The sequence below is a fragment of the Microplitis mediator genome, chromosome 8 (genome assembly GCF_029852145.1).
Source record: "Microplitis mediator isolate UGA2020A chromosome 8, iyMicMedi2.1, whole genome shotgun sequence".
Lineage (NCBI taxonomy): Eukaryota > Metazoa > Arthropoda > Insecta > Hymenoptera > Braconidae > Microplitis > Microplitis mediator.
Window position 1 is genome coordinate 23,120,538 of NC_079976.1, and position 12,013 is coordinate 23,132,550.

Genomic DNA, 12,013 nt, shown 5'->3' on the forward strand with positions numbered 1-12,013 from the left:
AATTCGCCAATATTTTCGAGTCTGCTTGATCAAATGATCTGAAGTTTTCTGGAAAGTTGAGGGCCAACAAGTTCTTTCAATTGCAACCTCAACCATCCAAATCGGTTTATTAGTTAAAAAGTTACAAAGAGTTTACACACACACACACACACACACACACACACACACACACACACACACACACACACACACACACACATACACTCGGGCATCATTCTGAAAATAGTCAGAATAGTTTCCTAGGACCTCAAAACGTCGACATCTGATGAAAACTCGACTTTCGGAAATTGGGGTGAAAACAATAACTTCCCAATTTTTTGAAAATCGTCGATTTTCTTAGCGGGAAGTTAAAAATTTACCTCTAAATTGAGGAAACATTAACAGCTAATTTTTAACTTCCCGCTAAGAAAATTGTAAATTTTCAAAAATTCGGGAAGTTATTGGTTTCGGTCCGATTTACGAAAATCGAATTTTCATCAGATGTTGACGTTTTGAGGTCCTAGGAAACTATTCTGAGATCCTTGAGCTCGAAAACAGCCGGAAGTTTTAGGGCTGACCCGCAGGGTCAACCGATAGACAGATTTTTTTCCGAGGTTTGCTATCAAATTGTCGGTTAATGCGGGCAGCAAATTTCGATAATTTAAATTATCAAATTACAGTTGCTTTCGAGCTAACTTGGCTTTTAGGGTTATTTCGTACATATAAAAACATTGTAACTCTACCTGTCAATACCTTATTGGCGAAATTTGAAAACCGGGTTTTTAATCAATGGAAACAAATAATTATTTTTTAAGTTAATTTTTAATCGAAAGTCCAGATCTAAAAACGAAAAACTTGAGGCTACAATTTGGTTTTTTTATTTTTTTTCTACGACCATTTTTTACTGAGTTACAGCATGTTGAAAATCACCCAAAAATTTAGAATTTTTTTCCTATCCCTTCATTTTTGGGACCAGTGTATATAAGATCTAGTTTAAATTTATTTTTTGTGAGTTAATATTTTTTTTTTTAACTATAATCACTGTCTGATAAACTGTATGGAATTTGATAAAGTTTCATGCAGTTTTAAAAAATTTTATGATTAGATTTTTTTACGGATAGTAATTTCCGGACTAAACTAAATTATATATAGTAAGATAACAATTATTTTTTTGTGTTTATTATTTCTTATATATTGATAATAAATGATAAAATAACTCAACATCCTGTTTCAATTCATTTGATGCAGATATTAATTACAAATGACTAATCTTGATTTGATTAAATAACAATGTATAACAAATAAAATTTTATACAATAGATTCGGTAACAATATTCGTGTAATGGAAACCAATATAAATAGCCGCGAAAAAAAATCTCATTACTTTGAATTCTAATTTGTACATGAGTTTGAATTACTTGCTTGTAAAATCATGAAACGTCTGTTGATTCAACTTTTATTGACTGCTTTGTCAGCCAATTTGGCAATTGGACAGGAAGTAAGTTTTCAAAAAGTATAAATTCATTATAAAATGAAATAACTCATAAATTAAATATAAGCACCCGTAAATCAATCATTTTTTTTAAATTGTATGAAATTTTTTGAAATTTTATATCGAAAATGGCCTAGTAAAAATTTATATAATTTCGTAGCATGTTACTAACAGTAATTATTATTTAAAAAACATAATGTTAAGTTGCAGAAAAAAGTTAGAAAGAAGTAGATCTTAGACATTGAACTAATGGATGAAAGAATTACCGAGACAGATTAAGTACGTTTCTTGAATCAATAATGTTTTTCTTGATTCAAATTAATTGTTTTTTCTGTGAACGTTAAAATAGGGTAATCCACCGAAAATTACGGTAAATTGGATTTGCCAGGAAGTTATTAAGATCTATCGCGAACAGCATAGAAAAATATCGAGTTACTTGATTAATATAACTTAATTTAATTTCAGCTAATGATAAAATTTGATAAATTAACAGCCAATAATATGGCAAACAATCCATTCACTGGTGATTGGTCCTGCGAAATATCTAGTCCAGGAGACATAGGATCTTGTAAAATCCCATTAAAAAAAGATCTGCCTGACACTATGAGGGTAATTTTTGCAAACATAAAATAAAACCAATAAATTATTAAAATAAAATTTTTTTAATTAAAAAATAGTTGAAAGGAAGTATTGACTTTGACGGATCTACAATTGCAGAGTTTGATGTAACTCTTTGCGAAGCATTTGAAAATGAAGAATTTGCAAAAGATATGCTAAGCCATGGAATACCAAAAGGCAAATTCCCTACACAGTGTCCAGCTAAAGCAGTGATTATTCATGTTTTCCATTTATTGACGCTAAAATTAGTTTATTCATTTCTTTATTTCATTGCAGGGCATGGATTTTGAAATAAGCAAGTATAAATTTCCAAAAGAAAAGTTACCACCAGGTGGTGCACCAGACGGTGACTTTTCTGGTGAGATTCATATGTTTGAACCAGGCAAAGATCCTTACGGTACTGTACGCTTCGAAGGGAAAGTGTTTCACGAATTACCCAAAGTTCCTGGATTGGGACGTTAGTTATTAATTAACTTTGATTTCGATTTCGGTTTTTGACGATATCTACATGGCAATGATTATATGATTCTTTAGTAGTATTTGTAGTGCTTTTATAAAAATAATTATTATAATGATTATACTTGCTTACGTAGTTAAATAAATTAGTTGTGCATTAAATAATTGTTTAAGATTTATTTAATCCAAACCATATAACGGTATAAATTTATTCAATTAATAATTGCAGACAATTGATTTATTTTTTATTAATTGAGAAACCCACGGAAACAACCGTTGTGTAGAAATCGCTGAAAAATTTACACATATTACTCTGCGAAATGATTCACGTACGCAGATTGCAAAATAGATTCTTATGGGGCTTTCCAAGGGAACGCCATTTCCAATTCACTTGAGAATCTAGTATGGCTTCCTGTGTAGATTTTTACAATGGGTACCGACACCATGCCACAATTCATAGGGAAACCTAGTTTAGATTTCTATGTTCATTTAGATATGGTTTAATATGGAAATACTCGTTGTGGCTAAAATAATGGGAATCTCTTCAAAAACTTAAATTCTATGCTAAATCAAATTTGTAATCGATGAAATTACTATTTCTGAAATTTTGTAACTCGTTGAATTGTATTCTGGTTAGTAATCGTTTAATAATGATTTCTGTAGTAATGAAGGGAGGGGGGGGGGATTTAAAGGCGAAAAAAAGGCATAATTTCTGAAGAAATGAATAATGTCAGTTTATTTATTTTACATACACGTTATAGTAAGGCATCTAAAGTATCGTTGGAAAAAATATCAAGAAATAAGTCCACACGGCGAGAAAAATACTGTCAGAATGACTATCCAATGTATCTTTAAACGACGTATCGTCAGAATAACGATTCGTATACCTTATTTAACCCTTTCCTTACCCACGCTATGAGCGTGGCGCCGCCTTTTTTAAATTTTATTTTTTTTCTCGTAACTACTTCAATTCGTAGTTTTGAAAAAAATTTAATTCTTTCTTTGATCTATTAAAAAATTTTTAATGCTATTTACATGCATAAAAACCCTTGGAAAATATTTTTACATTCTAAAATTCGAGACCGAGTTTGAGAAAGCGGCGCTCTGCCGCCCATCGTGGGTAAGTCTCCCGATCTTTTTCAAACTGCGCTGTTGCCAAATTTCTTTGCCACCAGTATTTTAGCCTGTTTTACCACACGTTCAACACAACTGTGCAATAAGCACTCATCAATTGTTAACTGAACGTGACATGACGAAACGCATCGAATTTTGTAAGACTATCACGGAAATGTTTGAAGCCGAAGAACTTGATGAGAAAATGATTATTTCTTCCGATGAAGCACATTTTTGGATGAATGGGTACGTAAACAAGCAAAATTATCGGTTTTGGGGAACGGAAAATCCTAACATATCGTTAGCGAAGTCCCTTCATCCACTTAAAGTAACGGCATGGGCAGCGATTTCAGTAAAAGGGATTTATTTGCAATTCTTGGAATCTACGGTAACAGGAGAGAGTTACAAACAGCTTTTGGAAACGAAATTCTTTCCTTATGCAAAAAAGAGGGGACTGGTTAAAAATTTTTACTTCATGCAAGATGGAGCGACGCCGCACCGTACTCATGAGGTGTTTGAAGCTATTAATCGCGTATATGAGACTCGAGTAATCGGTCTGGGATACCCTAAATTTGTTCAAGGCGGACTAGAATGGCCTCCGTACTCACCGGATCTAAACCCTTGTGATTTTTTCTTGTGGGGTTATATAAAAGATCATTGTTACGCTAAAAACCCCAGTACAGTAGAAGAACTGATCGCGGCCATCCAGAAAGTGGTTCGCGGCATTACGAACGATATGTTGGTGTGACGTCACGACGTCGTATTCTTGCTGTCAATCAATTTATTAAAAATCGTACATACTATGCCATCTGGCTACGCATGAATTAATTAATTAGCAAATGACTTCCAGCCATTATTACGGCTGATGATTTTTAAATTTGAATTAAAATTCAAATTATTTTTATGAAATATTGTTGTTTAATAAATATAAATAAATATGATAATGAAATATCAAATGATAAAAAAATAAATGATTATAAAATTTGAATATAAATTCAAATTTATATATTTTATAATTAATAATAAAAATTGAAATTTATAAATAAATGAATAAGTAAAGAAATAATGAAATAGTGAAATGATAAAAATTTCTGAATGTGAAATATGAAATAATGAAAAGAAATAATGAAATGAAAATGAAATTATATGAACGAATAAATAATGAAAATAATTAAATAAGTATGAAATGAAAATAATGAAATTATTATTATAAAAAAAAATATGAAATGAATTTTGAAACATCTTTAAGAGATAAAGATATTTGTTGTTAAAAGAAAGAAATAAAATTAATTATTAATGATATGTTTATTAATAAAGAAATGAAATAATAAATGAATATGAAATGAAATTATGAAATGATATAATAAAATATAATTAAATAATAATTATTAATAAACAAGTTATTAATAATTAAAAATGAAATGAATTATAAATGTTTAAATAATAAAAGAATATATTGCAATAAAGGAAAAAGTAAGAATCAATAAATATTGATTTATGAATTCGACTCCAATGCTTTATGCGTATGTTGCTAACTGCATTAGAAGTCATGAAAAATATATATATAAATAATAATTATAAAAAATATTGATTCAATTATGACCAATGAAATAATTGGTATAATTAAATAATTATTGGAAGGGATGTTACTACCTGGTAACAGCTCTTCTGGAAATTGAAAAAGATTTCAGTTTCCTAAGTGAGCTCATTCGTCATTGACGAAATTTTAATTATTTAAAGGCAAAGTCCTGAATTTTATTAAATCATTAATAATGGTGATTTAATTGTTTATAAACTGAATTATTAAAATATAATTCAGAAGTTTTTTTAAAAATAATAGTTAAATTATTCAAAAGTAGTAATTCATTTAATTAATAAATAATTTTGATAAACATTCCATCGATTATCAAATCTAATTTGAATTATTTAAATATAATTCATTTAATAAATAAAATTCAATATTGATAAAATTACATCAATTATCAAGGGTTGAGAAGGAAGAATAATAAATAACAAATCAAATAAATAATTGTTGATAATAATAATAATCATCAAACAAATCAAGGTAACAATTTAATTAAATAAATAATTAATAATAAATTTAAATAATAAATTGATTGTTTAAATAAATTGTATAACAAGTGAAATCAAGAACTAAATCATTTTAAATTTAAATTTAATTTTGTTTTGTAATAAGTTTTAAATAATTGTTTTGATTTAAATAAATTTGGAAGTTGTTTTAATTTTGCTTTTATTATTTTACTAAATTAATTAAATTTTATTTTACTTAATTTTTAATAATTTTAATTATTTCTTAGACAACGAACCGTAAGTATTTTTATTTTAATTTTATTTTTCATAAACAGTCATCCTTATAGCTCCGTCCCAGTTATTTCGCTCGGCGAAGGCTAAACAGGAGCACAACTCTTAATATGTGTTATTTTGACGTAACATTGGACACAGTTTTTCACAATTTTAAAAAGAGAATTGATTTTTGTGCACAATCTAACGGTTCGCACTTCGAAAATATATATCATTAATCATTGTACTTCTTCGTTATTTTTATAAGATGCAATAAATTGATATAAAAAATTTGACTCGATTTTATTTATGTGCGTTTAAAACTGCAGAGTTTCCTCTTTAAAGCAATTTGGCTTTTCTAATTCTGTGCACGTGTTTTGAAATGACAGCCAATTAGTTTCAGCAACTTCCTATTGGACACCCTGTATATAGCAATCTGCGTATGTGGATCATTTCGCAGAGTAATATTTGTAAATTTTTCAGCGATTTCTACGCAACGGTTGTTTCCGTGGGTTTTTCAACTAATAAAAAATGAATCAATTGTCTGCAATTATTAATTGAATAAATTTATACAGTTATATGGTTTGGATTAAATAAATCTTAACAATTCTTTGATGCACAACTAATTTATTCTACATAAGCAAGTATTATCATCATAATAATTATTTTTATAAAAGCACTACAAATACTACTAAAAAATCATATAATCATTGCCATGTAGATGTTGTCAAAAACCGAAATCAAAATCAAAGTTAATTAATAACTAACGTCTCAATCCAAGAGGTTTGGGTCACTCGTGAACTGCTTTCCCTTCAAAGTATACAGTTGCGTAAGGATCATTGCCTGGTTCATACATCTGAATGTTACCAAAAAAGTCACCATCTGGTATACCACCTGGTGGTAATTTTTCTTTTGGAACTTTATATTTGCTTATTTCATAATCCATGCCCTAAAAAAAGAAAGTAATGAATAAATAAATTTTAGAGTTAACAAATAGAAAACATAAATAATAACTGCTTTAGCTGGGCACTGTGTAGGGAATTGGCCTTTTGGTATTCCATGGCTAAGAATATCTTTAGTGAATTCATTTTCAAATGCTTCGCAAAGAGTCATATCAAAATCTACAATTGTAGATCCGCCAAATTCAAGATTTCCTTTCATCTATTTTGTAATTTAAAAAATTCCATTTTAATAATTTATTCGTTTCATTTTATGTTTACAAAAATTACCCTCATAGTGTCAGGTACATCTTTTTTTGTTGGAACTTTACAAGAGCCTATGTCTCCTGGACTAGATATTTCGCAGGACCAATTATCAAAGTATGGATTATTTGGCACCAAATTGGCTGTTAATTTATCAAATTTTACCATTAGCTGAAATGAAATTTAGTTGTATTAATCAAGCAATTCGATAGTTTTTAATGCAGCCATTTTCGGTACAAAATTTCAAAAAATTTTATACAATTTAAAAACAAAGATTGTTTTACGGGTTCCTATCCCGGGTCGAAAAATTTGATCTGATTTTAGTCAACTGGACTGTATTTGGACTACTTGGTCTGTTATTGAACTTCGATAAAAATTTTAATCTGATTTTGATCTACCCAGACTGAAAAATTTGACCTGATTTTAGTCTGATTGAACTATTTGATCTGATTTTGATCTTTTACGAAAATTTTAAGCTGTTTTCGACCTGCTACTTTGAAAAACAAACGCGTTACGAGCAGACTAAATTAGATTAATTCGTGAACTTTAAAAAATTTTAGTTCTGAAAATTTACAAGGACAAAACTAGATTAAATCATGGACTTATAAAATTTTTATTTATGGGCAATACTTATGAAAAAACATTAAGTTGCAGAATTGATTATGTTTTATTTACTATTTATTTACTATCTTTTGTTTAAAAATGTCGGCAGTTGATGAAAATTTGACAGCTTAATTTTTTAGTTGTCTTCATTGAATATTTATATCATTGAATAAAAGTGATAAAACAACTCTTAAAATGTCAAGAATTTTCTCTTATTTACGGGATAAAATTGAAAATATTTTGGCATAAGAAAACATCAAAATTCTTGTGCTACGGAGAAAAATGTTGGCTCGAAATCTACCAATTTTTATTATGCTGTCGACCAAACTTGAAACAGAAAGTAAAGTATTCAAAAAATTACTATGCTCTTATAAAAAATTATTATGCTGCATCAAAATTATTATAATGTATGGAAGTAATTGATATTGAAGCTTATCGATAAGTTTCTCGCGCGTAATAAGTAATGTGATACAGTATAATCATTTTTTGTAAGAGCACGATAATTTTTTGGATGCTTTACTCCCTGTTTCAAGTTTAGTCGACAGCATTGTGAATATTGGTAGGTTTCGAGCCAACATTTTCTCTGTGTGACATCTTATTATGGAAGCGCATTAGCATATTTTAAATACCAAGAAAATTAAAATAAATTCATAAATCTAGATTATTATTATTATTATTATTATTATTATTTATATTTATAAAAAGTCCTGTATTTGTCCTTAAAAACAATTAAACACAGACCAATAATTATAATAAAAAAGTCTGTTTTTAGTCTAAACGCGATTTAAAACAGACTAAATATCATACGAAAATAAGTCTGATATTAGCCTGGATATGGAATAGTACGGGCAAAAACAGATTAAATTCTTAGATAAAATAAAGACGATTTATAAACTTGAATTAAAGGAAAAATATTTGAATTTATCATTTATTTTAAAACAGATCTAGTTTTTTGACCCGGGATGTTTAATTTATGAGTTATTTTATTTTAAAATGAAATTATATTTTTTGAAAACTTACTTCCTGTCCAATTGCCAAATTGGCTGACAAAGCAGTCAATAAAAATTGAATCGTTAGAGGTTTCATGATTTTACAAGCAAGTAATTCAAACTCGTGTACAAATTAGAATTCAAAGTAATGAGATTTTTTTTCGCGGCTATTTATATTGGTTTCCATTACACGAATATCGTTACCGAATCTATTGTTTAAAATTTTATTTGTAACACATTGTTATTCAATCAAATCAAGATTAATAAGTTGTTATTAATATCTGCATCAAATGAATTGAAACAGGATGTTGAGTTATTTTATCATTTATTATCAATTTATAATAAATAATAAAAAAAAAAAAATATTAACTCACGAAAAATAAATTTCAACTAGATCTTATATATTAATCTAATGAATAAGGATATTTCTAAGCTAACTCCTTCTGTCACAGGAAATAAAGAGACTTTGGGCAAAGTAGACTTGGAAAAGTCCGCCCGGGGTATCATTTCTCTGTACTATAGTGATCAGGTCGCTTCGACTTAGAAAGTATATGCACATATATGATATGCACCGAGAATAAGTACACAGAGAAAAAAGTTATCTTGAATCAAGACAATATTTTGAAAGAAATGTTTTTAGGAACCAAGTCTAGATTTTCTTGGGCCAAGAGAATTTGTCTTACTTAAAGAAAATTTGTCTTGGTCAGAGAAAGTTTCTAATTTATACGAGAAAATTTAGGTTTTCAAAAAAATTTTCTTGAATCATGAATATTCACTTTTCACAAAGAACGAATTTCTAAGAAATCTTGACGTTTTGAGGTTCTAGGAACCAATTCTGACTAATTTCGAAATGATGTCCGAGTTTATGGATATGTATGTATTGTAACCGGGATTTGGTTATTATTACAACATCATGCTCGGAAGAAAACTACACGGAAAGAAAATTATGGGAAGTATTGCTATGCATTATGGGAATGGTTCCCATAATGGTATGGGAATAGTACCTATACTACTATAGGGATGGTTCCCATATATTATGGGAACCATTCCCATAATAGTATGAGAATAGTTCCCATACCATTATGGGAATGGTTCCCATATTGGTATAAGAACTATTCTTATAATATTATGGGAACTATTCCCATAATGTTATGGAAACCATCCCTATAATATCATAAAATTTTTTTTTTGCACATCAGTGTAGAAATTTCCCAAAATTTGAATTTTCTTGAATGTTTTGTGCTGACAAAAAATTCTTGTTAAAAATTTTAATGTTTTTTTGCCAAATACGATTTTTTTTTTCAATGTTTGAATTTTTGTTTTTATGTTTAATAATATTTCTGTGTATTGTAGAAGTAATTACCACACTTCTTTAAATTAATTTTTTCATGATAATATGGGAACCATTCCCATAATATTATAGGAATGGTTCCTATAATAGTATGGGAACTATTCCCATAATATTATGGGAATGATTCCCATAATGGTATACGAACCATTCCAATTGCATTATGGGAATCATTCCCATAATATTATAGGAATAGTTCCCATACTATTATAGGAACCATTCCCATAATATTATGGGAATGGTTCCTATAATTTATGGGAATGGTTCCTATAATTTATGGGAATGGTTCCTATAAATTATACAGTATTTATTTTATATAAGAATTCAATCCGTTTTTGCCCGTACTATTCCTTATCCAGGCTAATATCAGACTTATTTTCGTATGATATTTAGTCTGTTTTAAATCGCGTTTAGACTAAAAACAGACTTTTTTATTATAATTATTGGTCTGTGTTTAATTGTTTTTAAGGACAAAAACAGACTTTATTTTCTACAATATTTAGTCTGTGTTCAATTGTTTTTAAGGACAAATACAGGACTTTTTATGAATATAAATAATAATAGTAATAATAATAATCTAGATTTATTAATTTATTTTAATTTTCTTGGTATTTAAAACATGCTAATGCGCTTCCATAATAAGATGTCACAGAGAGAAAATGTTGGCTCGAAACCTACCAATTTTTACAATGCTGTCGACTAAACTTGAAACAGGGAATAAAGCATCCAAAAAATTATCGTACTCTTACAAAAAATGATTATACTGTATCACATTACTTATTACGCGCGAAAAACTTATCGATGAGCTTCAATATCAATTACTTCCATACATTATAATAATTTTGATGCAGCATAATAATTTTTTATAAGAGCATAGTAATTTTTTGGATACTTTACTTTCTGTTTCAAGTTTGGTCGACATCATGATAAAAATTGATAGATTTCGAGCCAACATTTTTCTCCGTAGCACAAGAATTTTGATGTTTTCTTATGCCAAAATATTTTCAATTTTATCCAGTGAATAAGAGAAAATTCTTGACATTTTGAGAGTTGTTTTATCACTTTTATTCAATGATATAAATATTCAATGAAGACAACTAAAAAATTAAGCTGTCAAATTTTCATTAACTGCCGACATTTTTAAACAAAAGATAGTAAATAAATAGTAAATAAAACATAATTAATTCTGCAACTTAATGTTTTTTCATAAATATTGCCCATAAATAAAAATTTTATAAGTCCATGATTTAATCTAGTTTTGTACTTGTAAATTTTCAGAACTAAAATTTTTTAAAGTTCACGAATTAATCTAATTTAGTCTGCTCGTAACGCGTTTGTTTTTTAAAGTAGCAGGTCAAAATAACTTAAAATTTTCATAAAAGATCAAAATCAAATCAAATAGTCCAATCAGACTAAAATCAGGTCAAATTTTTCAGTCCGGGTAGATCAAAAACAGATTAAAATTTTTATCGAAGTTCAATAACAGACCAAGTAGTCCAAATACAGTCCAGTTAGACTAAGATCAGATCAAATTTTTCGACCCGGGTATAGCAATGCAATCTATATGTTATTTATTATTTTTTTATTTCAATATTTTATATCATAATATGCATAGCGTTATCTTATCATCTTTACATGCAGCATAATTCAATAAATGTTTACATACTGTTACCACTTCCGTCAATCTATGTGTTTGTATCACTGATGACCTTGTTAATGGCCTATAAGCTGTGGGGTCTTAAATAATAAAAATTAAATTAAATGTGAACGCACATATTTCCATTTACAATCTCAAGACTAATAACAATAATAATTTATGAAAACATCTATGATGATGAATAGCTTGGATAAAACTATGAGTCTCTATTATATAATGACACGAATATTCTATAGTAAATTCTTAGTCGAAGGA

At 28.3% G+C, this 12,013-nt stretch overlaps 3 protein-coding genes across 4 annotated transcripts; 2 read left to right on the top strand and 1 right to left on the bottom strand.

Annotated features, from left to right (window-relative positions):
• The first annotated feature begins 1,323 nt into the window (after positions 1-1,323).
• On the top strand, positions 1,324-2,710 carry LOC130673267 (uncharacterized). The gene is made up of 4 exons (XM_057478230.1): positions 1,324-1,477; positions 1,937-2,080; positions 2,149-2,298; positions 2,366-2,710. Exons 1-4 carry the CDS (start codon positions 1,412-1,414, stop codon positions 2,549-2,551), a joined length of 546 nt encoding a protein of 181 aa, XP_057334213.1. The 5' UTR covers positions 1,324-1,411; the 3' UTR covers positions 2,552-2,710.
• A 1,084-nt stretch (positions 2,711-3,794) lies between these two features.
• On the top strand, positions 3,795-4,406 carry LOC130673942 (uncharacterized). Its single transcript, XM_057479158.1, has one exon. It carries the CDS (start codon positions 3,795-3,797, stop codon positions 4,404-4,406), a length of 612 nt encoding a protein of 203 aa, XP_057335141.1.
• Positions 4,407-6,580: 2,174 nt separating this feature from the next.
• Positions 6,581-11,914, bottom strand: LOC130672846 (uncharacterized). 2 transcript variants are annotated; one of them, XM_057477612.1, is made up of 4 exons: positions 11,768-11,914; positions 7,189-7,332; positions 6,974-7,120; positions 6,581-6,908 (listed from the first exon to the last, which is right to left on the bottom strand). In XM_057477612.1, exons 2-4 carry the CDS (start codon positions 7,327-7,329, stop codon positions 6,750-6,752), a joined length of 447 nt encoding a protein of 148 aa, XP_057333595.1. In that variant the 5' UTR covers positions 7,330-7,332; positions 11,768-11,914; the 3' UTR covers positions 6,581-6,749. The 2 variants fall into 2 exon arrangements, with proteins under 2 accessions (XP_057333595.1, XP_057333594.1); XM_057477611.1 differs by lacking the exon at positions 11,768-11,914 and adding an exon at positions 8,785-8,911.
• Positions 11,915-12,013: the final 99 nt, after the last annotated feature.

What these genes read in the sequence shown, in the direction of transcription:
- LOC130673267 (XM_057478230.1), top strand. Translation starts at nt 1,412, where the DNA reads ATGAAACGTCTGTTGATTCAACTTTTATTGACTGCTTTGTCAGCCAAT. An exon ending in ATCTGCCTGACACTATGAGG is followed by an intron (nt 2,081 to 2,148) that starts GTAATTTTTGCA and finishes ATTAAAAAATAG; the next exon opens with TTGAAAGGAAGTATTGACTT. An exon ending in CACAGTGTCCAGCTAAAGCA is followed by an intron (nt 2,299 to 2,365) that starts GTGATTATTCAT and finishes ATTTCATTGCAG; the next exon opens with GGCATGGATTTTGAAATAAG.
- LOC130673942 (XM_057479158.1), top strand. Translation starts at nt 3,795, where the DNA reads ATGACGAAACGCATCGAATTTTGTAAGACTATCACGGAAATGTTTGAA.
- LOC130672846 (XM_057477611.1), bottom strand. Translation starts at nt 8,850, where the DNA reads ATGAAACCTCTAACGATTCAATTTTTATTGACTGCTTTGTCAGCCAAT. An exon ending in ATGTACCTGACACTATGAGG is followed by an intron (nt 7,121 to 7,188) that starts GTAATTTTTGTA and finishes ATTACAAAATAG; the next exon opens with ATGAAAGGAAATCTTGAATT. An exon ending in CACAGTGCCCAGCTAAAGCA is followed by an intron (nt 6,909 to 6,973) that starts GTTATTATTTAT and finishes TTCTTTTTTTAG; the next exon opens with GGCATGGATTATGAAATAAG.